Source organism: Podarcis raffonei, chromosome 1, assembly GCF_027172205.1.
Source record: "Podarcis raffonei isolate rPodRaf1 chromosome 1, rPodRaf1.pri, whole genome shotgun sequence".
Lineage (NCBI taxonomy): Eukaryota > Metazoa > Chordata > Lepidosauria > Squamata > Lacertidae > Podarcis > Podarcis raffonei.
The window spans coordinates 38,646,145-38,674,014 of NC_070602.1; the positions used below are offsets into that span (position 1 = coordinate 38,646,145).

The 27,870-nt window shown below is 42.6% G+C and overlaps 1 protein-coding gene and 1 long non-coding RNA gene across 2 annotated transcripts in view; one reads left to right on the forward strand and one right to left on the reverse strand.

Annotated features, from left to right (window-relative positions):
* The window catches only part of LOC128410346 (uncharacterized), a 70,520-nt gene that overhangs the window by 37,033 nt on the left and 5,617 nt on the right, over nt 1–27,870 (forward strand). The window lies entirely within an intron of this gene.
* AQR (aquarius intron-binding spliceosomal factor) overlaps nt 1–27,870 on the reverse strand; it is a 56,500-nt gene that overhangs the window by 4,401 nt on the left and 24,229 nt on the right. Inside the window, exons 19-34 of the mRNA XM_053381418.1 lie at nt 27,618–27,787; nt 20,348–20,589; nt 19,328–19,468; nt 18,454–18,523; nt 16,915–17,025; nt 14,871–14,980; nt 13,157–13,292; nt 12,095–12,304; nt 10,705–10,842; nt 9,738–9,809; nt 9,008–9,195; nt 7,253–7,424; nt 6,602–6,772; nt 2,587–2,672; nt 1,707–1,881; nt 930–1,043 (exon numbers count right to left, since the gene is read on the reverse strand). Coding sequence (XP_053237393.1) covers nt 930–1,043; nt 1,707–1,881; nt 2,587–2,672; nt 6,602–6,772; nt 7,253–7,424; nt 9,008–9,195; nt 9,738–9,809; nt 10,705–10,842; nt 12,095–12,304; nt 13,157–13,292; nt 14,871–14,980; nt 16,915–17,025; nt 18,454–18,523; nt 19,328–19,468; nt 20,348–20,589; nt 27,618–27,787 — 2,306 coding nt within the window. The remainder of the gene's footprint in view (nt 1–929; nt 1,044–1,706; nt 1,882–2,586; nt 2,673–6,601; nt 6,773–7,252; nt 7,425–9,007; nt 9,196–9,737; nt 9,810–10,704; nt 10,843–12,094; nt 12,305–13,156; nt 13,293–14,870; nt 14,981–16,914; nt 17,026–18,453; nt 18,524–19,327; nt 19,469–20,347; nt 20,590–27,617; nt 27,788–27,870) is intronic.

A 27,870-nucleotide genomic window follows, 5' to 3' on the forward strand; every position in this document is an offset into this window, starting at 1 on the left:
TGACAGCCATGTCATGGAGAGGAGAGATTTCAAGAGCGACACTCAAACTTTGAAATTACTATATCTGGATCTCTTAATATGTGGCCAAAATGCTATTTTGGGGAGACTAATTATAGGGATTAAGGAAAGCTGAATCTCTCAAATAAGGGATTCCTTTGTCCCTGGAAAAATATATATTTCATGCTGCCGGATACAAAATGAGACTCCTTCTGCGATGCAGCTGGTATCCATGCATGATAACGGTTATTCGATTCTATTTTGTAAGTATGGACTAATGTGATGTTAAAAATAACATCTCAGTAGTGCTACAGAGAATACATACCAGAGCATTTGCTGCAAGTCTGCATACGTTATGGACTTACAAGGTTATCCAGTCATTGCACTATAGCCTGTAAGTGTTCGAACATAAACTGAGCATGCAGACTGTTCTTCAGAGAATGTAGCCAGTGCAACTCCTGTTCATATCAACAAGCCTGTTCTAGCAGAACAGTAGAGCCAATATGCAAAAGGTGTTTTTCATGTCACAGGATGATCAATGGCATCAAGTGGTTTATTTTTCTCCCAAGAGAATATTTTAAGACACCCCCCCCACCTCAAAAAACTATCCAGATTTATATCAACATAATCAGCCAGACTTCCAAATGAATGCTTTTTTTGTTTTGCTAAACATGAGGACATCAAGGCAGTGGTAAGGCCTTATCATCCTGTTTTACAAAAATAGGTTTGAAATTGTTATGAAGACTCAAATTAATGCTGAAGATATGAAACCAATCGTATGACAGATTTCAGAAACACTGCTTTTGCAAGTTCAAAGGAAGAGGTCAGACATTTACTAACTTACTTGTTATCAAAGATTTATTAAGAGTGCTTTCACTCAAAGCATTCCCAATTTTTAAAAGTACGTTTTCTCAACTTTCAGTAATATTTACCTGTCTGTGCTGGCGTGTATTCTGTATCATGTGCATATACATGTTGTACACAAAGTTGGCCATCTGAGGCATATTCTTTATAACATGGACTTGGTGAGATGGGTGTTCTCCATTCTAGAGTAGGGGGAAAAGTACTATTGAGATATTTAAAGCAAAAAAAATGAACATAAGAGCACTTTTGTACTGAGATAAAATATTCAAAATCCTACCAATAAAAGTTATGCCTTAGGAAGGAAAAGGCGAAGCCACTGGTCCATCTAGCTCAGGATTGTTTACACTGATCCCTATGAGTTTAGGCAACAGGCATTCCTAGCCTTACCTTACTTAATAAAAACATATATACCACTTAACTGTAAGAAAACCTCTAAGCAGTTCACAAAAATATAAAACAAACTATTAAAACCCTTGAAGAAGTTAAGAACAGGTATTCAAACACATTCAAAAGATGAAAAAAGATGAAGATAGCTGAACAATGAAACGTGGTCTGCATGCAATGCACATGCTCTACCACTGAGCTATACTCCTTTGGTAGCATGCAACCCCCTGTGCTGTTCAGACAACCAGACTTCCACTTCTGCAATGAAAATTCATCTTTTTCTCCTCCCCCTCCTGCCACCGGTGCATGCTCAAAAATTGCTCCAAAGGATTGGAGATTTTGTGGGCGCATGGTCGCATGGTGGGAGCAGAAGAAGGGGAAGTCTTGTTGTGTGAGTGCAACTCTGCTTGGATACAACCCACTGTTACTGTATTTACGTAATTCAAGACAGCTCTCCATACCTGCCGGGCTGCTGGAAAATACTCCGTAGGGATTATATGCAGTTGAAGAGGGCGAGCAGTGAGCTGGCTGAAAGCTGGAGTCAGCTCAAAACAGTTCTGGAATAGTGATACTCGGGCAAAAATATAAAGCCCAAGTCTTGCTCTTGACATAGCAACCACCAAACGCCGAACATCCCTTCAAGAAATAAGAATGAAATTGACACACTGTTAGAATCCACTACAATTGCTACAAACTTTGCAGAGCTACCTGAATGCTGAGAATTAAAGCTAGGATCTCCTGCATGCATGGCTTGTGCTCGACTCCTGAGGTCGTGGGGATAATATTTTAAGCACCATTAGGTTGCAGTTTGATCTGACATAGGAAAATCTGCAAAACATTTTATTTCCTCTTCAACTGTTAAAGGTACTTAATGGTCTGCCTCCCCACCACTGCACACTTTCTCCTAAGAAGCTCTGGAGATGCCATTGATCACAATGACCTCACCTTTTAGATACAATATCAACAACTCCAATTATTACTTGCGGATCCGTATGCATATTCAAATACCACAGGAATGATAATTTACTGTTAAGGGGATTATCGTAATCCACATCTCACTAAGGCGTAGGTTGATCAGTCATCCTTGCAAGAGTTAAATCCAGTTGAGGTTTAGCACCAATGATACCCAATTAAATTTATCACAAGATGGTGTGCTTATTAACGAAACACACAAATGTAGTGGATGCAGTTTGGAGGATTCTACATGCAGGAAAATACATTCTGAGTAATGAATGGGTGAGAGATAAGCAAGGCTCTACTGAGCTCTGCCCGAGCCATCTTTATGACTACTACACGACACTACTTGGACTCTGCCCTTTGCGAAGATACATTATTACTTACCTCAAGTGGCCAACCGCTTTAGTTCGCACAAGTGAAAGGATGATATAATCATTTTGCTGACCTTGAAACCGGTCCACAGTTGTCACCTAGCAGAAACATGGGGAGTGTTAATTCACTGGCATCTCACTGAGATTTCCAAAGAACATTTGGAAAATTAACTATGAAGTACAGCTTCATAGGCTAGTGAAAGCAAGCTGGCCTTATGGTGCTAAGCTGAAAGGCTTCTTTCTGAAAAGATGGTGGAAATTTACTCCATTGCAAACAGGAACGGGGCAACGGGGAAAACACCCGTCTTCGTAATGGAAACTCCTAGACATAATCGGAGAAATCCAGATGACTTTGCATGCACAAACACAGCTTCTGAGTTAGGGATGGAGGAAAATTTTGTTCATCTGCATTTTTAAACAAACTGACCTGACTTATACCTCCCAGACTAAGATACAAATTAGAATGTAATTATCCTTTGGATTTCTCACTTTTCTGAATTTTTCCACAATGTCTATTTTAGGATAGATTCCTCAAGAAATGTGTACACTGGGACAAAATACATATTTAAGTATGTACTTCAATACAAATCTTGTTTATTATTTTAAAAATCCACATATTAATGAGGAAATGGGATGTAAAAGATTTATGAATAAACAAATGTGCATGTCTGGGAATCAAGGAGGCTGTGGTCCCTGTAGATTCTCGAACCACAACATATTACCAGAAAGCATGTGCAGAGGGAGATCCACAGTATCCTACAGTCTCTCACTGGCCTTCCTGGGGATCAAAGGGTTGCCTGAGAACACCGTCACCATTGTTAGATCCAATGTTTCCAAAACCACGCCTGCAAAACTGGAGCTTTTAGTTGGTGACATATGCAGTACCTGGTACTGTTTTATTCCTGGAATATATGCACCAAAGGCCATTTATGCAATAAAAATGATGAAATCTGCACTAAAACCAGAGATGTGTGCCTTAACTACACTGTTTTCGGAATACAAAGAAAATGCATACTTTGCTTATTTAAAATTTAATGTTTTCATCAAAAAACATCTGTGCAAAATTTAAGAGGCGCCGTATATCATGTTCTTGCATAGTAATGTGATTCCTGAAATGTAGCTACTAATGGTTACAGTTTTCCTAATCTTAATTGATGTTGCTTATAAATACCGCTATGGGGCAAGCCTTGGCAAAAGCCTATGCAATGTAATTAGCCATTATAACATCTTGTGCTCTATTTCCGGGCTTATTTTTGCTTTTGAACAAGTCTTGAATAATTAAAATATTCTCCTTCAAGATACAAAGCTATGCCTTTTGTGAACTAATGACTCAAAAATCCATTTGCATATAAATCTGACATCTAATTATAATTTGCTATATTATCTCCTGCAATTCACCAGCTAGAATCTCTGTGCCTAATTTGCTTTTTAGGCTCAACATTAGACAGGAAAAACAACAAATGACATAGTGGCATCCAATCCAAGGGCGGCAATCAGCTCAACCAGTGAACAAACTAAAAATCCTACTAGTAGGTTGGTTTATAAATATATGAAAGGAAGGAAGGAAGGAAGGAAGGAACATCTATGGATGTTGGTGATCTGACACTAACTAAAAGCGAAACGAAAGAAGTGCCATGGTCAGATCACTTCCTGGTGCAACTGGACTTCTCCGCAACCCTTCCCCTCTGCAGGGAGGTGGGACCGATTCGGATGGTCCGCCCCCGCCACTTAATGGATCCAAATGGTTTCCAGAGAGTGGTAGGGGATGCTTTATCCCAAGTTGATGGCCTTTCAGCTGATTCCCTGGTGGCACGCTGGAATGCGGAGTTAACCAGGGCTATTGACTGTCTGGCTCCGAAGCGCCCTCTCCGATTGCATGGAGCCCGGACAGCCCCGTGGTTTTCCCCGGAGCTGAGGGTGATGAAACAATCGTTGAGACGGCTAGAGCGCCGGTGGCGGAAAACTCATTCTGAATCAGACCGGACACGGGTTAGAGCTCAACGTCGAGCCTACCAAGTGGCAATGGCAACGGCGAAGAGGGCCTTCTTCGCCGCCTCCATTGCATCTGCAGAAAACAGCAGCAGGAGACTTTTTCAGGTGGTTCGCAATCTATCGGAACCACCTGTACCACCGGGGCCTGGTAGGGACCCCAAGATCTCCTGCAATGCTTTTGCCAAGTTTTTTGCAGATAAAATCGCTCAGATTCAGAAGGAGGTAGACTCCACCGTGGGAGCAGGGCCAGGGCGGGAGAGTGCTAGAGTTCTGTCTGGTCCTGTTACATGGGATCAATTCCAATCTGTTACCTCCGAGGATGTGGACAGGCTGCTTGGACAAGTGAAACCGACCACCTGTCTCCTTGATCCTTGCCCATCCTGGCTGATAAAAGCAAGCCGGGAAGGGCTGGGCGATGGGCTCTGCGGGGTGGTGAATGCTTCCCTCTGTGAGGGAGCCTTCCCAGACCCGCTGAAAGAGGCGGTCATTAAACCGCTTCTTAAAAAAACATCTTTGGACCCGGCCAATTTGGCCAACTATCGCCCAGTCTCAAATCTGCCATTCTTGGGCAAGGTGATTGAGCGGGTGGTTGCTGAACAACTCCAAGCACGCCTGGAGGAAACGGACCATTTGGATCCCTTCCAATCAGGATTCAGGCCTCACCATGGGACTGAAACTGCCTTGGTCGCGCTGGTTGATGATCTCCGGCGGGCTAGGGACAAAGGTGAGAGCTGTTTCCTAGTTCTGCTGGATCTCTCAGCGGCCTTTGACACCATCGACCATAACATCCTTCTGGACCGTCTAGAGGGGCTGGGAGCTGGGGGAACTGTCATACAGTGGTTCCGCTCCTTCCTCCTGGGCCGTGTCCAGAAAGTGGTGGTGGGGGATGAGTGTTCAGACCCCTGGGCTCTCACTTGTGGGGTGCCTCAGGGTTCTGTCCTCTCCCCCATGCTTTTTAATATCTATATGAAGCCGCTGGGAGAGATCATCAGGGGGTTTGGACTGGGTGTTCATCAGTATGCAGATGACACCCAGCTCTACCTCTCCTTTAAATCAGAACCAGTGAAGGCAGTGAAGGTCCTGTGTGAGTGCCTGGAGGCGGTTGGAGGATGGATGGCGGCTAACAGATTGAGGTTGAATCCTGACAAGACAGAAGTACTGTTTTTGGGGGACAGGGAGCGGGTTGGTGTGGGGGATTCCCTGGTCTTGAATGGGGTAACTGTGCCCCTGAAGGACCAGGTGCGCAGCCTGGGAGTCATTTTGGACTCACAGCTGTCCATGGAGGCGCAGGTTAACTCTGTGTCCAGGGCAGCTGTCTACCAGCTCCACCTGGTACGCAGGCTAAGACCCTACCTGCCCGCAAACTGTCTCGCCAGAGTGGTGCATGCTCTAGTTATCTCACGCTTGGACTACTGCAACGCGCTCTACGTGGGGCTACCTTTGAAGGTGACCCGGAAACTGCAATTAATCCAGAATGCGGCAGCTAGACTGGTGACTGGGAGTGGCCGCCGGGACCACATAACACCGGTTCTGAGAGATCTGCATTGGCTCCCAGTACGTTTCCGAGCACGATTCAAAGTGTTGGTGTTGACCTTTAAAGCCCTAAACGGCCTCGGTCCTGTATACCTGAAGGAGCGTCTCCACCCCCATCGTTCAGCCCGGACACTGAGATCCAGTGCCGAGGGCCTTCTGGCGGTTCCCTCATTGCGAGAAGTGAGGTTACAGGGAACCAGACAGAGGGCCTTCTCGGTAGTGGCGCCCGCCCTGTGGAACGCCCTCCCATCAGATGTCAAAGAGATAAATAATTACCTGACATTCAGAAGACATCTTAAGGCAGCCCTGTTCAGGGAAGTTTTTAATATGTAACGCTGTACTGTTTTTAACACTGATTGGGAGCCGCCCAGAGTGGCTGGGGAAACTCAGCCAGATGGGCGGGGTATAAATAATAAATTATTATTATTATTATATAAGGAAGGAAGGAAGGAAGGAAGGAAGGAAGGAAGGAAGATGCAAGTGAATAGTATCTGGAATGTTACCTTGTTTGGTCTTCCAATCATTGGGTTATTCCCACAACGCTGATTAATAATATCCCGAATGAGGTGTTTCTGGCCATTATAGGTTGTCAAGATACTTATCTTCTCTGCAGGGTATCCTAGCAGGCACATGTACATGAACAGTGCAACAACATATTCTGCCTCACCAAGATTCTGCAAAGGAGAGGAACTTGTTTTATGCACTTGGTCAGATAATATTCATGCAGCTAGGATAGAGCAAAACCACCACTTGGGAGAACATGACTCCTGCCTATTAAAGACATTTCCTTGATATGACTTCCTGAGAGTGAAAAAAGGAAATTTAAATGCTATTGGCATCTGTATAGCGACAATTTTTTAAGACACTATGGTAGTATACAGATGTATATGCACACATGTTTACATATACCTCTCAGAAAGGAACATTCCCACTTCCAGCCAAGTGGCACGAACTGCAACTGGTCTCCATTACCCACAACCCATAAGATATATTTTTTCTGTACGCTGGGGTGGTAGTGATGGAGGGAAGATTTCTATTGCCCAGTGCTTGCTATTTAACTTAATATTATAAAACTAAAACTTGCATTCTGTTTTCATAGTAAATACACACCCTGATGTGAGTACCAAAACTATTATGAATTGTTTCCCCCTTACCTGATAAAAGTAAGGATTGGGTTCAGATTCTCCTACGCCATGGAAATCTTCTACATTTATGAGCTGGAAGTCATACAGGAAACCAGCATTTGCTGTTCTGAATTCTGGCAAGAGCTGCACATGTGGCAAGTTACCCAGGTTCTTGTAACGCCAGTTGTAGAGATTGCATAAGCTTTATGGGAAATAGAGTTGAAGACAATTATTGTCAATTGTCAACATGAGTGAATATATTCCTTTACTATTTCTCCATGTCGCTTTTAAAATCAATTTCATGCATGAAAAGCAAATACATTATTATAAAACACGTTTGTTGGACCACAGTGAGGAGCAAGGAAGGAGAACAATTCTGCAAAATGAGAATCACAATAAAAGGAGAACACATTTAGAACAACCAGACTCCTGTAAGGTCTGAAATATTTAAATTGCTACAGGTAATTGCCAACACTTGGAATTCTACCAATAAGTAGAATAAGATGCAACACAGATTTCAAAGCACTTAAAGGGGTTTGCAGTGAAACAGCTGAAACAAAGGAGGGGACCTTCCTTTAAGCAGCATCTTGCTGCCTGCTTGTGCTTTGAAGTCCTGACTTTGGGACTTCAAAGCACCAAATCCCTCAATTTCATTTGTGACACCATGGGATTGATAGTGTTACGATATAGAAGCAATGCAGCTGCGAGCTGCTAGCTTGAAAACATCACATGATGGAATGTTGGGACTGTTCCGTGGGAAACAGAGGGATAGTCAATTCACAGTGCGAAGCACCGGAATTAGCTCAGAGTGTAATATGAGCTCTTCCTATTGTTCCTGTACAGGAAGTGTTTCTCACTCGACTGCTGGAGCTTGAAGAGAGCAGTCATGTTTTTTGTAACGCTGCAAAGACAGAAATAAAGGCATGTAAACACGTTTCTGTCTATCTCTTTCCCCTGCCGGGGGGGGGGCAACAAAGAGGGTGTGTGTTCTTCTCACGCTGAGAAGAATCGCCTATCGTGACCTTGCCTGGATCTTGCTGGGGAATGCAGACAGGGAGGTCAACAGGAGATCAAGCCGGGTGCCTGGAGAGTTGCCAGTTACTACTGATATAGGCTTGAATCCCGACAGATAGGTGGGTGACCCTGCCCAACGGTCAAAATCTGGCCGCTGTGTGAGTGCAAGGATTTATGCTTGCTCAACAGAACTTTCACTCTATCCTCTCCCATGCCCCTCCAAATCTGTTCTGGGGGGTTCACACGACCCTCCAAACCAGAAGGTTTCAGGGTGAGGATAGAATGCTCCATTGCACAAGCATAAATCTTTGCAATAATGGGTTAAGTGCACTGGATACTGATACAAAATTCCTTTCAATGTTTCAAGGGGGCTTTAAAGAACAGAACTGATAGTCATTATTCACCTACAAACAATGTTCACTTCAGGTTGTATTTGCTGATACCACTGCGTATCACCTGAGTGAGTCACTGAGCACAATTCACAGCATGCTCCTCCTCCATCATTATAGCCTAGAGAAGTAATGCATGATTTGAAACGGCTTATTTGCCTTCTTCAGTTCATTCAATAACCTTAGCATTACAATCTGAACACTGTAAAAGGTGGAGTGGCTACTGTTATGAAACTGACAAGAGAGAAAAGTCCACCGCTACGAAAAACTAGTTATAGTAATCATTAGGCATACATAGCCTTCAAGACAGGCTTCAATATCTGTAGGGATAGTTTTCCTTCATACAAGACCTCCTATAATTTTTATTTTCCTGTTGCCTTACCTTGCTCTTGCTCTTCCTTGAGCGTCCAAGTCAACAGTTGGCACTCCCACACGGACAAAACGCGTAAAAAGAGACTGCTCCATGTTCGAATATTTTTGAAAAGCCATGTTTTTAATGACTGGAGGCAACTGATGATGGTCCCCAATCATAATCCACCGCTTCAGTCGACTGAATCCATCCTGGGGATTCTATCGAAAACAAGCAAGATGCTAGGGTTGAAATGCCAGAACTATTAGTGACCACTATTTTTGAGCTCTATATTTACTGTACTGTGGTGAACATTACTTTCAAAGCTAGAAAAATGTATAGCTTCATCTTTATTCTGTATTCATAAATGAAGAGGTGCAAAAAAAAACACCTGTTAGGAAGAATAGATTCTTCTGTACTACAACACTGTCACTTGCAGTCTTTTCTTCTATGGCCACTGTGTGTTAAGAAGCAAGTAATGTGGTCTTCTTCCCTGTGCAAATCATTCCTACATAAGGCAAATTCTTGAAAATAAATCTTATTTTAAATCCAGATAAGCCCAGCTACATTGTTAGGTTCCTGATATTGTTCCTTATTCGTAAGGCTTTCCAACATTCATAACAAAAGTGTCAATTGGAAAGTTTCTTTTTTCACGCATGGTAAAAAAATTAATGTTATTAACCAATACAATCTTAAGGACAAATAGTAAAATAATTACATTGAAATAATGGTCATAAACTGAAGTTGCTGCTAGTGTTCTTACCTGTAAGAGGAGTGGTATAAAAGTTTCAATCTCCAGTATCTGAGCAGCCTCTTCCATTAAGATGTTGTCATACTAGGAGGTTAAAGAGAAATATGTTAAGTTTTTGTTTTAATGTAGGAATGATTAGTTCATATCGGAAGCCATTTGCTTACTGGTGTGCACACAGCATCTGGTAATTTATTAAATAATATAGTATGTGCATAATGTATTTTGCTCATAGTAAAACTTGTATAATTTGACTTTCTGAGTAGTGGTTTCTCATTTTTTTGCTTGCATAAACAGAGCTACCTGAAAGATATGAACATGTCTAGTCAGGATATAGTGAAGCTACACCAAGCTCAAACCTGACAGGATGCTGAATGCAACCAACATTTGAATGAGTTTTCTATGTCTTTGACACGTATGTTCTTGGCTTGGTATGCCTGCAATTAGACTTCACAATGTGTGTGGTACCTGCTAACAGATCCTGAAAGTAAGTAGGTAGGGAAGAGCAGCAGGCTCATAGATTGGAGACTATTAGAAGGTATCTTGGCACAAGAGAACATTTCAGAGTTGGGCTGCTCTGGTAAGTTTCCCTCCAGGATGGTGAAGGTGTGAGTCATCTGGGAGATCTGGGTGGCTTCTGGGTCTACAACCAGCTCTTTACCTGTCCATATGGTGTAGTACAGAGCTTCATGGCTGAGGCTTGAGCCATGGTACTCAAGGGACAAAAGAGGCTGGACAGGCAAACCAGTTCCAGTCCATATCAGGTAGAATAGTACTGATCTTCTGCCACAGTGTTCCTATGTGTATGACATAGCTAAGTAACTAAATAAAGCTGTGGCCAATTGAATCCAGCATCCACCCTTTTTGCCAATTTGCAACGCATTCCTTCTCCTACCTGTTGCCTTTATAACCCTCTTAACAGCAGCAGATGACACACAATTAATACAAGGAAGCCTTAGCATTTTGTCCACAGTGGAGTTACCTTGAAACCCAACTCGACCAAGTCATGGCGTTTCAAAGCAGCATGCGTGCAGGTCATGGCAATGATCTTTGCTTCCTTCACAAGCAGGTATTTGGATCTGTCCAGTCCACTGCGAAGCAGTTCAAATGCTCGGAATTCCTACAGAAAATAGTTGACAGCCACACTTTTGTGAAACAATGCAGAATATTCACGCTTACAATAAAACAGTGTGACTTTCAACTTGCCACCAAAGAAAACAGCTGCAAAATCCAGGGGTCTGTGGGTGCTCTGAAGCGCAGATGGAACTCACACACACATATTTTCCCAATCATTTGAATGTCAGAGACAGATGTTTGGGCATAAAATTCTTCCCTACTTTAAAATCAATCGCAGGGTTCCACAGATGGGCATAGACAACCAATCTGTCTTACTATACATTTGTCTTTATGCAGAATTTCAAAATTGGCACATTTGGGAAAATTAGGAGAATCCCTAATCAACAATGATCTATTGATCCCTGATCAACAGAAAAACACCTCTAAGCACAAGGATGAGCAGATCAATTTTCTCTCCCCTCCCCCCCCCAGGTTTTATTATTAATTTTGAGATACATTAAAAACAAGCATCATATTCACAATACCACCAGGACAGGCTTTTTTGAATGCCTATGAAAATAATAACATAAGACAAAATACGCAAACATGCAGGATGTTCCAGTAACATTTCATCATAAATGGATTTAAATATTGCTTGATCTATGCTTTCTAACCCACATCTTACAAAGGGATCTTAGAAAAGTTATAGCCTCTTATTAAACTCTGCCTACTTTGTATATATGTTTCTAATTTCATTCATTTAACTGAATAGCATAATCATTTAAGGAAAAAAGATATTTGCTTTTAGAAGCAAGCACCCCACCAATTGTTGATTCTATTTTTGCATATGGTTTTTAGTATTTCCAAGATTACTGTTTTAGGCTCCATCTTCCCTTTGTTCAACCCTATTCTTCAAATAAGTCTTTATTTTTTAGGACAATCTCATCAAAGTAAAAAAAAAAGCACTTTAATACTGCTATATCTCCAATGACTTACATTTTTAAAAATAAATCTTTCTTATCATTTCAGGTGTTAAAACACTCCTGATAGGATACGTTATAGTAATAGAATTTAACACACACAAATGCAGCTGGATCTTTTGTACAACCGTTTCTCTTCAAAGAATTGCAACCCCAAGAAAGTTTCCAAGTTTACATTATTTACTGTTTGACAAGTTTCAATTTACAGGACCTTATGAAAATTCAGTATACATAGTGTGTATAGTATATGAAGTGCTACTCATTTCATTATCAGAACTTCCCCCCCTCTCTATAACAGAAAAAGGAATGCCACAGTTAACTTCTTATAAACCTTACCTCGAGCTGAGTGAATATCTTTTTAATATGTCTAAAACATCCTTCGGCGATTTCCATATCTTCATTGTAAGATCTGCCTTTAAAAATTGGCTGAGGGGCATTTGCAAAATACTGATGGAAAGGAAAGAAGCTGCAGATATCAGCAACATCTGAAGGCTTGCTGCCTTTAACTTTCACTTTGCTCATATACTCTTCCCAACGAGACATTACCTGGAAAAAAGTGATGACATTAACATTGCTATTTTGCAATCTCGTATTTACTATGGCCAGAATCCGAAGCGTTTTGCACAGAACACTAGGAGAGCACTAGGCCTTTTTCTCCATGCACTACTGGATCGTCTTGGCCCTCCAGATGTTTTGGGACTACAACTCCCATCTTCCATAGCTAACAGGACCAGTGGTCAGGGATGATGGGAATTGTAGTCCCAAAACATCTGGAGGGCCGAGTTTGGCCATGCCTGCTCTAAAGTCTCCCCTCTCTAGCGTGGGACTCAAGACATCCAAGGAGATGTAGCTGGAAGACAGAAATCAGCAAACCCATTATGGGGATGTGAAAGTACCTTTCACTTGTGCATCCCTGGACCCTAGTCTATGAACACAAGATCAGCATTTTAAATTGTCATTGTAAGTTCATATTGTAACATATCTACAAATACACTGAAATAACTTTTTTCATTAGGAAATATGAAACATCTCACCGAGATCCCCTGCAAATAATAAAAAAGTATTTTCTTTTCTTTTAGAATGCATCTCTCAACATTCAAGGTGGGTTACTGCTTATATAATATATAATCAAGGCAGAGAGGGTACGCCAGTTCAGACTCCTTGCCAAAAGTCACACAAAGCAAGAACATTGGCCTTTCTAATTATGACTCATCGCACACAGGGTGGAAACAATAGGAACAAAAAGAAGTAACAGCATAATTATAGCTTCAGTTGCCATTTGCATTTGAGAGTGAAACAACGGGTTCTTCAGTCCAAGTTCTGAGAACTTCATCCCAATTCCCCATCTAAGTTCCTTAGAATGCTATGTTCACGCCTGATCTTTATTTAATTTCTTACTTGATATAAGAAGAAGTGGCCAGCTGTTTCACAAGTATAGGAAACATCACCAGGGACCCCCAAACTCTCCTGTAATCGGCCAACTTCCCGTAGAAGCTCCAGTCTCCGTGCTAGAACATAGTTTACTCTTCCATACCTGCAAATCAGATTAATACAGTGAAGAATGAGGTACATGGTTGATTCAGTTTTGCTGACTACCAATTTGATTCTGGACTGTGAAAAAAGCTGCATGGACGCAAACACACAAAGAATCATGTGATTAGTGTTAAGCACCTGAGGAAGATTTGAACTTTTGTTTCCCAAACAACCACCTTCCAAAGTGAATGACAAGTCACTTCTGAACAAGGGAGTTCCTTCATAGTTTTCAAAGCTGCGTTGCAGTTTAAGAGCACAAGAAGAGCCAAAGGCCCATCAAGTCAGCATCCTGTTCTCATAGTGGCCAACCAGATGCCAATGGGAAGCCCACAATGGGACATGAATCACAGAACTGTAGGACTGGAAGGTACCATGAGGGTCATCTAAAAAAGCAGAGACATCATCTTGCCGACAAAGGTCCGTATAGTTAAAGCTACAGTTTTCCCAGTAGGGATGTATGGGAGTGAGAGCTGGACCATAAAGAAGGCTGATCGCCGGAGAATTGATGCTTTTGAATTATGGTGCTGGAGGAGACTCTTGAGAGTCCCATGGACTGCAAGAAGATCAAACCTCTCCATTCTGAAGGAAATCAGCCCTGAGTGCTCACTGGAAGGACAGATCCTGAAGCTGAGGCTCCAATACTTTTGCCACCTCATGAGAAGACTCGACTCCCTGGAAAAGACCCTGATGCTGGGAAATATTGAAGGCACAAGGAGAAGGGGATGACAGAGGATGAGATGGTTGGATGGTGTTCTCGAAGCTACAAACATGAGTCTGACCAAACAGCGGGAGGAAGTGGAAGACAGGAGTGCCTGGTGTGCTCTGGTCCATGGGGTCACGAAGAGTCGGACACGACTAAATGACTAAACAATGAGGGTCATCTAGTCCAACCCCCTGCAATGCAGGAATCTTTCTGCCTAACATGGGGCTCAGACTCACGACTCTGAGATTAAGAGTCTCGTGCTCTTCCAACAGAGCTACCCCAGCTACTTGAGTACAACAGCATACTCCTGCTTGTTGTGATCACCAACAACTGGTATTATAGAAGCACACTGCCTCTGATGCTGGAAGCAATATAGCTATTGTGACTGGTAGCCAGTGAAATTCCAACATAAATTTGTCTAATCTTTTAAAGCTATGCAAATCAATTACCATCACTCATTCTTGGGGTAGCAAATTCTGTAGTTTAACTAAGCATTGTGTGAAACAGTTTCTTCTTTCATTTCAATCTCCCACCACTCAGCTTTCACTGGATGACCCTGGGTTCTATTATTGTAAGGCGGGGGCGGGGATTAAATCCCTTTTGTGATATGGTTTTGTATTTGGGTTTTTTGCAACAACTTCCCTTATATATTCAAGGGAAACAGTCTACAGGAGTCCCTCTGCTTCCATTACTCCTGGAGCTTTTGGACAGGTTGCAGGACTCAGAAATAAAGTACCCTTCAGCTGTTCAGAGAAATCAAGGCACCCAACAGAAAACCACCCCCATAAAAACAAACGATTATCAGGTCTTCCCTACCCTTCTTCCTTATGTGCATACATTTTACATGGTTCTGCTTCTTATGAGCTATCAGCTCACCTGCTGAAATCTTTCTCTGTCTCCAGCGCTTCCTCCCCATGACCAAGGCGCAGGAGGTGGCGCTCATCAATGTCGAGAGCCATGATTTTCTCAAACAGCTGATTCAAGGCCTGGAGATTGACAAGAGCAACAGGAAAGTAGATTTTAGGAATCCAGATGCTATTACGGGGAAACCCTGGATGTTAGAAAAACCATTCCTATTTTGGTAGAAATTGAAACGAAACAAATATGAAGAGGCTATTTGCACTGGGGACCATAAGGAAAGCTTGCCTTTTGATTCCAAAGGACCCAACCCCTCTTTCAATCCAACCTGGGCCAAGCATACACCTATGTACAGTCATACCTCGGGTTACGAACGCTGCAGGTTATGGACTGTGCCAAACCCGGAAGTACCGGAATGGGTTACTTCTGGGTTTTGGCATTCGCGCATGTGCAGAAGCGCAAAATGATGTCATATGCATGCGCAGAAGCACCGAATTGCATCACGTGCATGCATGCACAGACGCGGCGCTTCAGGTTACGAAAGCTGCGTGTTGCGAACGTGCCTCCCACACGGATCACGTTCGCAACCGGAGGTATGACTGTATAAGATTTAAACCTGCTGATAAAAACCCTTCTAGAAAAGAGCAATGTTCCTATCTAGTCCAATGCCTACTGACATTAGGCCAGTGCCCTCACTATATTGTTTTTAGACACCTGCTGTTTTATTTATTTATTTCAGCAAGCCTACTCAGATACATAATTTAGTTATTTATTTTATCTGTGATTTATTAATTTCTATGCATCATATAAAACGATAGTTAAGCCACTTAGCAGGGTTCACACATAATGCCAAAACCCTGGTAAGTGGCTTAATTATGGTTCATTTACTGCCAACAAACCATGAGCTGAGCTAAAGCCATGGTTTGTTGTTGGCTTACAAACCTTGGTTTGTTTTAATGATTAAATGTAAAAACAGGACACTTTCTTTATCACAGTTTGTTTTGACCACGTAACCACAGGAGTGGAACAACTTGTGGTTGACTCATGTTTTGTTTGTTTGCTTTTTGGTTTGTTTAAAAAAGCAAACTATGGCTAAGTGATACAGTGGTACCTCAGGTTAAGTACTTAATTCGTTCCGGAGGTCTGTACTTAACCTGAAACTGTTCTTAACCTGAAGCACCACTTTAGCTAATGGGGCCACCCGCTGCTACCGCGCCGCTGGAGCCCGATTTCTGTTCTCATCCTGAAGCAAAGTTCTTAACCTGAAGCACTCTTTCTGGGTTAGCGGAGTCTGTAACCTAAAGCGTATGTAACCTGAAGCGTATGTAACCTGAGGTACCACTGTATATGCAAACTGGGCCCATAGTGTGTTTCCCCAAAGTCAATGATGCAGAATACATGTGAAGACACCATACAACATGATGGCAGCATCTCTATGTGGCACGGAGATGCTGTCTTAAGGCTAAAATCTTGAGTCTAAAATGCAGTACAACACGGTGCTTGCTGAGACGTTGCTCAGCTTCACCAGAGCCTAAAGCCTCCCATTCCACAGTGGCACATAAAAAGGCTAGATAAAAAGGTAAACGCAGGGACGCGGGTGGTGCTGCGGTCTAAACCACTGAGCCTCTTGGGCTTGCCGATCAGAAGGTCGTTGGTTTGGATCCCTGTGATGGGGTGAGCTCTCGTTGCTCTGTCCCAGCTCCTGCCAACCTAGCAATTCGAAAGCACGCCAGTGCAAGTAGATAGGTACTGCTGCTTCGGGAGGGCAAATGGCGTTTCTGTGCACTCTGGTTTCTGTCTCAGTGTTCTGTTGGGCCAGAAGCGGTTTAGTCATGCTGGCCACATGACCAGGACAACTTTCTGTGGATAAACTCCAACTTCCCCAGCCTGAAAGTGAGATGAGCACCGCAATCCCATAGTTGGACCCCAGGGGTCCTTTACCTTTTTCTTTTTATTTTAGTTAGATAAAACTCTTTGAAGGACCGCCTGCAAGCTGCATTACATGTTCTGAAACTGAAGTGAGGAACAGTCATAGGAATAACAGGGCACAACGTTCATTTACCTGATTGGAATGTGTAACGATCAGGGTCCTCTGTTCAGGGAAGTTGTGATAGAGATTAGAGATTATCTGCACTGCCACGTCAGTTTTGCCTGTGCCAGGAGGCCCCACCACCTACAAAAAGAAAAGGAATTTCTCATTGGGGGACAAACTTCTGAAAAAGTATATATTAGGCAAGAACAGAGCTGTGAGTGTTTTTTTAAAAAACAACGACAACACCACTACCCATAGGTAAATGGGAGCAAATACAAACGTACATGTGAATGCATGTGAAGGTGAGAAGAAATAATTGGCAAGGGAATCCCAAGGACCCGAATGATAATTAAGTAGATCCTGGCCATCTGGGCATGGGCTGTATACATTATCATGTTGAAGACACATTTAAAGAGTTTAATGCAGGGGTGGATCCTGAGCATCCCCAATGGGCCACCTGGACAGGTGGCTGGGCCATGCAAGCCCTGCTTTCAGCAGGCATTGGCAGAACTCCTTAATGTACCCAATAGCCAAAAACAATCAGGAGTATACTTTTAAAACTGCTGATTCTACATTTGTCTTTACTTGCCCCAAAGCTGGCATAATATGACAGGGTGTGGCTTAGGGAAAACAGCCTCCCAGGACAAATTTGGCCAGTAGGCTGGAGGTCCCCAACATCTGATTTAATGGTTCTATTGTGAACATGGCTCTCAGTACGTTTCCGAGCACAATTCAAAGTGTTGGTGCTGACCTTTAAAGCCCTAAATGGCCTCGGTCCAGTATATCTGAAGGAGCATCTCCACCCCCATTGTTCTGCCCGGACGCTGAGATCCAGCTCCGAGGGCCTTCTGGTGGTTCCTTCACTGCGAGAAGCCAAGTTACAGGGAACCAGGCAGAGGGCCTTCTCGGTAGTGGCGCCCGCCCTGTGGAATGCCCTCCTACCAGATGTTAAAGAGAAAAACAACTACCAGACTTTTAGAAGACATCTGAAGGCAGCCCTGTTTAGAGAAGCTTTTAATGTTTAACAGACTATTGTATTTTAATATTTTGTTGGAAGCTGCCCAGAGTGGCTGGGGAAACCCAGACTGATGGGCGGAGTATAAATAATAATAATAATAATAATAATAATAATAATAATAATAATAATATTATTTCCTGAATCTCCAAAAAGGGAAAACCTCATAGAAAAACCAAAGGGAGGAATTTGCTCCCATAAAAGCCATTAAAAATGCTTTTGATCTAATAAAACTATTACTCTGATTACTGAAACTGATATTGGCTCTGCCACATGGAACAAAAATTTCCAGTCAAAGGAAATGTTTTGGTCAGCGGGTAAAGCTTTATTTTTTATGAGAAAAAATCCATTTCCCCCCTCTCCTTCCCCACTTAAGTGTCTAGTGAAAAATACAAATCTACGCAATGTTAAGGAGCACACCAAGCTTTTGGCACCATTTAATTTTACACAGTGGGCAGAAGAAATAAGAGTTGCATGTACTTCAGAGATTAGCCAATATTAAAAAACATAATTTGTTAATAAAAGAGGAAACATGTAATAATATGCATCATTACCATTGTCAATCCAGGTTGCATTCCTGCACGTATAGCTTCAATCTGTGTATGGGTAAATTGAATTGTATTGCTGAAAATTGAATTAAAGTAAATTCAGTTAATCCAGAGGATGAGACAATAAACTGAAGTTATATGAATTTATTCAATATAGTCTTCATGAATATTTTCCTTCATGTTATTTTTCTTTGCAGTCAAGGAGACCTGAACTTGCTTAAAGAAAATATGCTTTTTACATTATTTGGGAATTCACAAATATCAAGAGAAATCAATTTCTGTCTTTAGGGCTGAGATAACACTACAGTACTCCAAGTCATTACATGACTGTTCTGAAACTATTAAGTGATGGTTCATCACGTGTAATTTAGATATTGCAAAGCCATTGACCAAAACAGCTAATTTGATCAACGTCAGAAGTCATATTTTATCACCGAGCTTGAAAGGACTAGATACTTACTGCTAAATGTCATTTTAACATGCATGACTCCATAAAAAACAAAAATACACCAAGAATATGTTGAGGAGCTGCTCACTCAACAATGCAACAATGATAAGAACATATTCTTTACCAACAAAACTGACTTAGCTGTATAAATATGATTTGCACATCTGAAGATCATTTTAATACTCTGTAAGCAGTAAATTGTGCTAACCCACTTGACAATTACCTCAAGAAAATGATTCTTCTCATTTGAATATATATTTATAAACTAAATAATGACATCTGAAACATATGGAAAGAACGACTTACAGAGAAAGCAAATCCAGACCTATAAACATGATTTCATGTTTTTTAAAAAATGTTTCACTGACAGACATTTTGTAACGGAAATGCGCTCAACACTGATCCCTTTAGAAAAATGTACATGGAGATTACCGTTTTGGTTGATTATATGGGTAAGGTCCTCTGTTGGGGATGACATGGGGCTCAACAATCAATGTTTTTGAGCCATCAGCTTTTTCTTCATCACACTCTTTCCGTTTCTTTCCTGCTTCACTTCTGACTGGAAATGTTATCCTATTGAGGGAAATCATTGTTCTTCAGCTTCATGTTATTTCTTACATGAGACTGTTCTTCCAATGAACTATTTTCCGCCACAGACTAGCTAGCCCCGGTACCCTCAAACCTTGACCTTTATAACAAAATGAAGATGACAGTATGATGCAGGGAAGTTTAAATCTGAGGTGACTGAAACCCATGAGAACACAGTATGGTGTGTGTGCTTTCTTTTTCTTAATTTAAGAGTTGTTGTTTTTTAGGAGAGAGACTAGATAAGGAGACCATTTGATATACAGGACAGCAGTTGCTGCTGGCAATGGCAGGACAGGCATCAAGATATCAATAAAGTAGATTTCTAGAGCCATGAGACAAAGGCAAAAAAATAAAAACAGGCTACATACAATACATTAAAAATTGCAAAGAAGGAAATTGCTGTTAAACAGCATTCTTAAAATCATGAGGGAAGAGATGGAAGATGGAAGAAACACTGCTTTACAGCGTTTCCCAAACTTGGGTCTCCAGCTGTTTTTGGACTAAAACTCACATCATCCCTAGCGAGCAGGATCAGTGGTCAGGGATGATGGGAACTGTAGTACAAAAATAGCGAGAGACCCAAGTTTTGGCAACACTGTTGTAAAGCTACCAAAGTCAGGAAATCAGTCAAACAGAAGATGGCACCTTATGAATTAGCAGTGTGAAAGAGCCCTTCTGGAAAATTCTGTGTGGTTCCCCCACAGTGCAACACATGCAAATTCCACAGAAACGTAAGCTGTCTACCATTAGCATGCTTTTCTATGACAGGCATGCCCATGCATAAGAAAATGAGAATCAGATGGGAGCAGGCCTGACTTGGAATGAACATGAGCAGTATTTGAGCGGTGGTGTTTCTTAATTCACCTGAATGGAGGAATCTGCATTGCAGGGTCTTCAACTGTAACTTTAATGCTGTATCCAGGAAAGCTGGCTCTTAAGTGATCAATGGAGAGGAAAGTATCATTAAAATCCAGGGAGGCGATCTGATTTGGCATTTTTGAATAGTGAGCACTACTTGGGTCTCCATAACCGAGAATAATGTCATGTAACCAATCAGGAACCACACAGTCGGTGTTCATCAAATTCCTTATAGTCTCCAGAACAGCCTAAAATAAAACAGGACATGATTTAATGCCAGTTTTGTACTCAGGTTTCAAACAGATTTGCACTCAACTTCACAAGCTATTTCAGCCTTTCTGTTACAGAGAAAATAAGTTTTCTTCCAATGACAGGTGTTTGGTCAGACTGAATCAGTAACTAGATTTTCAGCTGACGTCAGCCCGCAAAGAGCTAGTTCAGCAAGACAAGAAGTATTTATGGACAGCCTCTAACAACCAAACTATCCCATTAGAATGAGCAGATTCAGTGCAGTTGACAAAAAATAAAATAAAATTATGATGCTGATCTTTATATCATCTGCAGGAACATTAGCCAGAAAAGGGACATTGCTGTAAACATGAAATCACAACAAACATGCTATTCACTGCAGAGTGAATATTCTGTAACAGAGGTGAACAAAATAGATTATATTCTATCTTCTTCATCCTGCGCAGTACTGGTAGCTGAATTCTTCAGGGCATTCATGGCCAGGTTACAATGTAAAAACAGTGAGAAAACACAAGGTGTGGGGAATAAGACGCAGGAGGGGGCTTTTAAAGGATTGCTTATCTAACAAGCTTAAGTGCTGTTACCAATCAAGCCCCAATTTAACTTCAAGGTTAATCCACATAAAATAGTTCTATTAAACCAATTCTGCCCCTCCTCAATCAAAGAGTCAGACATAATAATAAACTATGGTTTATTGTTATGAGAATAAGCCTAGGAGAGCTTTATGTTTGGCCATGCCCCCTTGTCATCCAGTGGCTCCATGAGGAGACTGGAAGCTGTTTGGTTAACCTCACTTTAGCATCCTAACGCTGCCATTAAGAAGCAGAGGTTCTCCTGTTAATTAGAGCTTAATTGGACTAAAGTACAGGCGCGTGCTAGAAGAGCTGAGATCACAAATTGCGGAACAGAACCAACTGCAAGGTTGTTAAGGTTTGAATTTGAGAGAAGACTTCGTTCAGTGCAAAAGACGGTGGGGGGCAGTGGAGCCTACAGTTTGGTTTCCTCTCTATATTTATGATTTGGCAGCCCTCTCCTGAATGTTAGTTCAAATTATACTTGTACAAGTGAGGATGGAAGAAATTGAATTAAAAATATGGATTATAACATCAAATGGAACTGTGTGTGTAAAGAAGATAAAAAGGAAGGGAAACTCAAGAGCTGATTCTTTCCCATCCTTTATTATCTATGAAGTGAACTGAATAACGCTAAAGGACTTGGAATTTACCGTATTTTTCGCACGATTGGACGCACCGGACCATAGGGCGCACCTAGTTTTTTTGGGGGGAAATAAAGGGAAAAAAATTCCCTTTATTTCCCCCCCCAAAGCAGGTCAGGGAAACCGAACCAGGTCGAGGAACAGCGGGATAGTGGCGCTGCGCCTCCCTGCTGTCCCCCGAGCTTGTGGGGCTGGCTGATGTCTGCCTGGCGCGCGGGGCGCTCTGCTTCAGGGCGCCCCGCCCGCCGGGCGGCAGGCTGCTATCCGCAGCTTGGGGAGCCTTGCGGGGAACTCCTGCAGGGCTCCCCACCCTGCGGATGTCTGCCCGGCGCGAGGGGCGCTCTGCTTCAGGGCGCCCCGCCCGCCGGGCGGCAGGCTGCTATCCGCAGCTTGGGGAGCCTTGCGGGGAACTCCTGCAGGGCTCCCCACGCTGCGGATGTCTGCCCGGCGCGAGGGGCGCTCTGTTTCAGGGCGCCCCGCCCGCCGGGCGGCAGGCTGCTATCCGCAGCGTGGGGAGCCTTGCGGGGAACTCCTGCAGGGCTCCCCACCCTGCGGATGTGTTCCCGAAGCGCCGGGCGCTCTGCTTTCAGGGCGCCCGACGCTCCGGGAAGCAGGCTGCTATCCGCAGCCTAGACATCCCTGCGGGATCTCCCGCAGGGTTGCCTAGGCTGCGGATGTGTTCCCGAAGCGCCGGCCGCTCTGCTTTCAGGGCGCCCGACGCTCCGGGAAGCAGGCTGCTATCCGCAGCCTAGACATCCCTGCGGGACCTCCCGCAGGGTTGCCTAGGCTGCGGATGTGTTCCCGAAGCGCCGGGCGCTCTGCTTTCAGGGCGCCCGACGCTCCGGGAAGCAGGCTGCTATCCGCAGCCTAGACACGGCTAGCGGAGCGCTAATCCCGAAGCTTGGGGCTGCGGAGCTCAGCGCGCCCCAAGCTTCTGGGTGCCGGCAAGGTCTAGACGGCTAGCGGAGACCTTGCCGGCACCCAGAAGCTTGGGGCGCGCTGAGCTCCGCACGCCCCAAGCTTCGGGATTAATGCAGCGCTCCGCTAGCCGTGGGAGAGCTGGGTCTCCCACGGCTAGCGGATAGCTTCCTGAAGCCTGGAGAGCGAGAGGGGTCGGTGCGCACCGACCCCTCTCACTTTCCAGGCTTCAGCGAAAGCCTGCATTCGCTCCATAGGACGCACACACATTTTCCCTTGCTTTTTAGGAGGGAAAAAGTGCGTCCTATGGTGCGAAAAATACGGTAATTTAATTGGAAGGATAATTGGCCATATATATCCAGCTGGAAGGATGAAAGGAGTCTGTGTGCTGCCAAGGAACTGATAAAGGTTTCTTATTGTCATTTGTAGTTTGACAGACTGCACTTCCTTCCAGGCTGAGGGGGGGAAATGGTGACAACAGTTTATTTACTGGGACAGAGCAACTTTTGCGGCTATTGTTAAAAGTTCTTGGTGCAAAACAACAAAGCATGGAATGGAGTGATGGAGAAACTTCTGGAACAACGATGGGATATCAGCTCCACCCAAGGCATGATGGATAACAGCAACAATCAGGAGAAAGACATAACATCTTACAAGGACAGGAAGAAACATCACAGCCAGAATAATTGCTACATACAGGAAAGAACAATGATAAAGTTTGAGTCCCTAATTTTATGTTTTATAAATCACTTAATGTGTCAACACAAATAAGTTATTAATATTGCAGTTGTTGTATAAGGGATTATTATGATGACTGGGATGTAACTGAAACTAGTAAGATTTTGGAATGCAGAAATAAAGAAAACCAGAAAGCCATGAAATCTAGCACACAGGGGGCCACTTTAATTAAATTATATTAATTGGTATTTGAATGATTGGTATTAATAATTGTATTATAAATTTGCATTGTTATAATGAGGTTATTATTGGAATGTGAAAAAGACTCTGATGTTGGGAAAGATGGAGGGCACAAGGAGAAGGGGACGACAGAGGATGAGATGGTTGGACACTGTTCTCGAAGCTACAAACATGAGTCTGACCAAACTGCGGGAGGCAGTGGAAGACAGAAGTGCCTGGCGTGCTCTGGTCCATGGGGTCACGAAGAGTCGGACACGACTAAACAACTAAACAACAACAACAACAACAATTGAAAACTAATTTTAAAAATTCTACAAAATAATAAAGGTTGCGAAATTCAAATCCTAATCAAAACAAACTACTTTGTCACTTTCACCCGGATCTGATTCACGGAGAAGCCATTCCAGAAAGAGCAGCTTTAGGGCACAGCTGTGCAAAGGAAGTAATGTCTGAGCAGGATGTTCATAAAATACAGCAGCTGCTTCCTAGCAAAGACATACATGAATGCAATGGCAGGGGGGGAAATGTGTCAGTGCAATCACGAGTCATCACCAGAAAACAGTGGCTTTATTGGTGGAGACACCAGGTCAGTCAAAGCAGCCCCAAGGCCATTCAGTGCTCCATGTGGAACAATATATACAAATGTGGCCTGCAGTATTATTACCATGTTATCAAATACTAGACAAATAACGAATACTCTTTTAAAAATGTGTGCAGAAGGCTGCACAGAAGTTAATGGAGTATGCTGAAATGGCTAAAATGACTGGAAGAGTCAGAAATGAGGAAGACCAAAATTTTAATAAGGAATGGGGAAAATTTATAACAGGCTTCCTCAACCTCGGCCCTCCAGATATTTTTGGCCTACAACTCCCATGATCCCTAGCAAGCGGGACCAGTGGTCAGGAATGCTGGGAATTGTAGTCTCAAAACATCCGAGGTTGAGGAAGCCTGATTTAGAACTTATCTTAAAGACCACTGTAAACAGTTAAGATTGTTAGCAGGACTGGAATAGCACTTGTAGTTTAAGGTTGATTCTGGACATAATGGAAGAAGTAAAGGGTTTGGATTATCATAAAAGATGTGGGAGGAACTGATTAATAATAGGACCCACATAGGGGAGGATGGAAGTCCAGGACATTCCTTGGAATCTTGTTTTTATTATCTATGTTTGATATATCTCTGTAAAATTTTAAGTTGAAAAATCAAATAAATTAATTAAAAAAAATAAAACTGTGTGTACATACTCTTTAAAAAATCCATCTACCTGCTTGACAGCAGCTAGCATCCCTCCTTCCCTGGTGACAGTTCCTGCTCAGCATGACGTGAGAAGCCTCTTTGAGGAAGGGGTCTTCTTATACCATGCAGAGCTCTGAAGCAGGCAAAAGCAATGCAAACTGCTTCTGCATGCTCCAAAACTCAACAAAAAGCTCTCTTCCACCCAACTGCAGACTGTAGCCATCTAGTAAGCAGAGTCAAAATTTGTGGCTTCCTATGAATTATTTTTTACCCTATAATATTCTGGAAATGTCTCTTTAAATATGTACAGAATGGCACTGTTCTATCTAATAAACAATAGTTTGGGATCTTCATACTTAAAAACAGCTTAGTTCCCTGTCTCCCTTCCTAACTGGATTAAGTTGTGAAATTTCTCTTAAAACAAAATATGTGGCCTCGCATCTGAAGGATGGCTCCTTTACTTAATCCTCTGCAGTGAGGTTATTTACTAGTTCTAATGTGTAAGCGAAGAGCAGGACATAAAAAATAATGTCCACCTGATCTCTTGCTGATCAACATACTGTTAAGCTTGATCCTGAAGTCAAGACCGGTGCCAGGTTTGTCAGGGCACTTGGCACCTACAGGGTGGGCATCTCTCCTCTTACCGTGACTAGTATGTGTGCCCTGGCAGGGCTTTGTTGATGTTTTCACCTTTGCTACAGCAGTGACAGTGGCAGCCAAGGGTAGCAGCAAAAACAGCAAAAAGAAAAGCAGTCAGTCTAGCCAGCCAGCATTACCGCTGGCGCCTGCCATTTCCTCACAATACTTCTGGAGCCCCGAGGCCATATCACTCCTAAGGAATGCCAACGAGGTATTGTGGGGAAATAAAAAATGGCAGCTGCTAGCATCAGCCACATCTGTCTGGGCTCCAGCCAACATTTTGGATCAGTGATGGGCTGCTCCTAAAGGCCTGGGCCATCGGGAAATGCTCAACTCTGGATGACAGCCTTGCAAGTAGTAAAACACAAAAATTGTCCTGGGCATTAGAAACATAGGAAGCTGTCTTACACCACATCAGGTCACTTGTCCATCTAACTCAGTATTGTATACTAGCAGACAGCAGCTCTCCAGAGTTTAGGACAGAAGTCCTTCCCAGTAACCTTGATCTCCAAATCGTTTCAGACTTAGACGCCCTTTATCTCATAAAGACCTCGGTGAAATTTGAAAGCTTCCAGGCTCTTACATGTACAGATCCAAATATATCACCTTATCTTTTCCGAGACTAAATGCAACTGTGCTGCCAATTATAAACTAATTAATATTGGCCGAGTACATGTAAAGGTACTCGGCACAAAAGGAGATTTCAGGTAAGCCAAAGCAACCAGGATTCTAAAAATTGCAGCAATAATTGCAAAGGACTCCTTCTTCTTTCTAGAAAGTCCAATCCATTTTTGAAAAGCACTAGGCATTAATCTTCGTTTCACCAATTCAGGACAATTGGCAACTCCAACAGTAAAACAGGTTATCTGCTCAGCTGATAAAACTCTTTTAAGTGCCGTAGCAGATGGACATCACCTCATGATCAGACAGGAAGAGTGGAGTTTTGCATGGATTTGCATAATACCTGATCTCGCCAATCGATGAAGCAGCAGCTGTATTTATGACACACAAGGTTATTTGAGGTGATCAGTTAAAAATGGCAACATTCCGTCTTTGAAAAATGTATTTATTCAACAGATGACTAGTATAAAGGGAAACAAACTCCAAAATACGAATATTTCTTTGATGTAGTGGCCACAAGCAATAAAAGGCAAGAGGGCAGACCTACCATGGCGAAGTGCCGACTGTCATATTTAGCTATCGCTTTATGTTTGTGCTTCTACAGCTGTCATGTTTGCTTAATTTAGGAGACTACATAAGATTTTTGCATCTTTCTCCCTACAGGCTCAGCAGAGAAATCAAGCTGTCTGCTATCTGCTTGACACACTACCAACATTTGTCATTAGTGAGAATGACTTACCTTATTTTCTGTTATGTGAGCAAGGAGGCATAGAGCAGATAGGGATAACCTATCCTCCGGGATAGAGCAATCCCAAGAAGCAGGCTGAGCCTCATCAATTGGTTTAACTTTTAACATGAGAAAAATGTGAAATTAAAGAGACACTGCCAAATCATTTCTGTATTATCTGGTTGTCTGACTGTCCTTTGCTTGCAAATAACCTTTTAAAAACTTTGAAGGCAAAACTTTTGTTTTCAGCAGAACACTGAGCAATCTTTTCAGCATCCGATACAGATTTAAACTGTTTCACTCAAGGGGAAAACCCCCAATACCAGCATGATTCCTACACTGCCAGCAGCAGAGGCAGATGCTCTGGTGGCATATTCTTAATTTAGCCATTACTACATTATAGCTTATAAAGCAGAACCACATTGCTTGCAATTCTGAAAGCCGACGCACTAACCACCTTTTGTCCAAATTTAATGTTGCTTTGATAATAAGGTGACCTACGCTGTGGATTCTATCTGAAACTTGGTGAGTCCAAGATCCAATAGATTCATTTGGAAATTTAGCTCTTTAGGTACGCGAAGTTTCACCATGAATGGGTTTAAGATTTAAGACAAACATTTAAACAGTGGGAGAAGGAGGACGAGGAGGACCACACATTTTTTAATGGACATATGGCCCACATTGACACAAGTTCCAAAAAATACTCTGCTTTCAACACTTATTTTTAAACAGAAAATTGAACCGTGACTTACTTTAAAGTTGTTTTCTTTTGGCTTTCTCCTCATAATTATGTTAAATGTCTCATAGACATCTTCTCTTCCACTTTGGATGGTACTGGTCATGTCCTGTTGATACTGATTGGGATCCAAGAACACCCTAAACGTTCTGGAATCACCTTTAAGTCTTGGTTTCGGTTCTGGTCCTGTTTGCATTGAAAGGCAAATAAAGTTCAAAGTTGTTGGAAGATAAACTAAACAGAAAATGCCTTGCAAAACAACACCACCA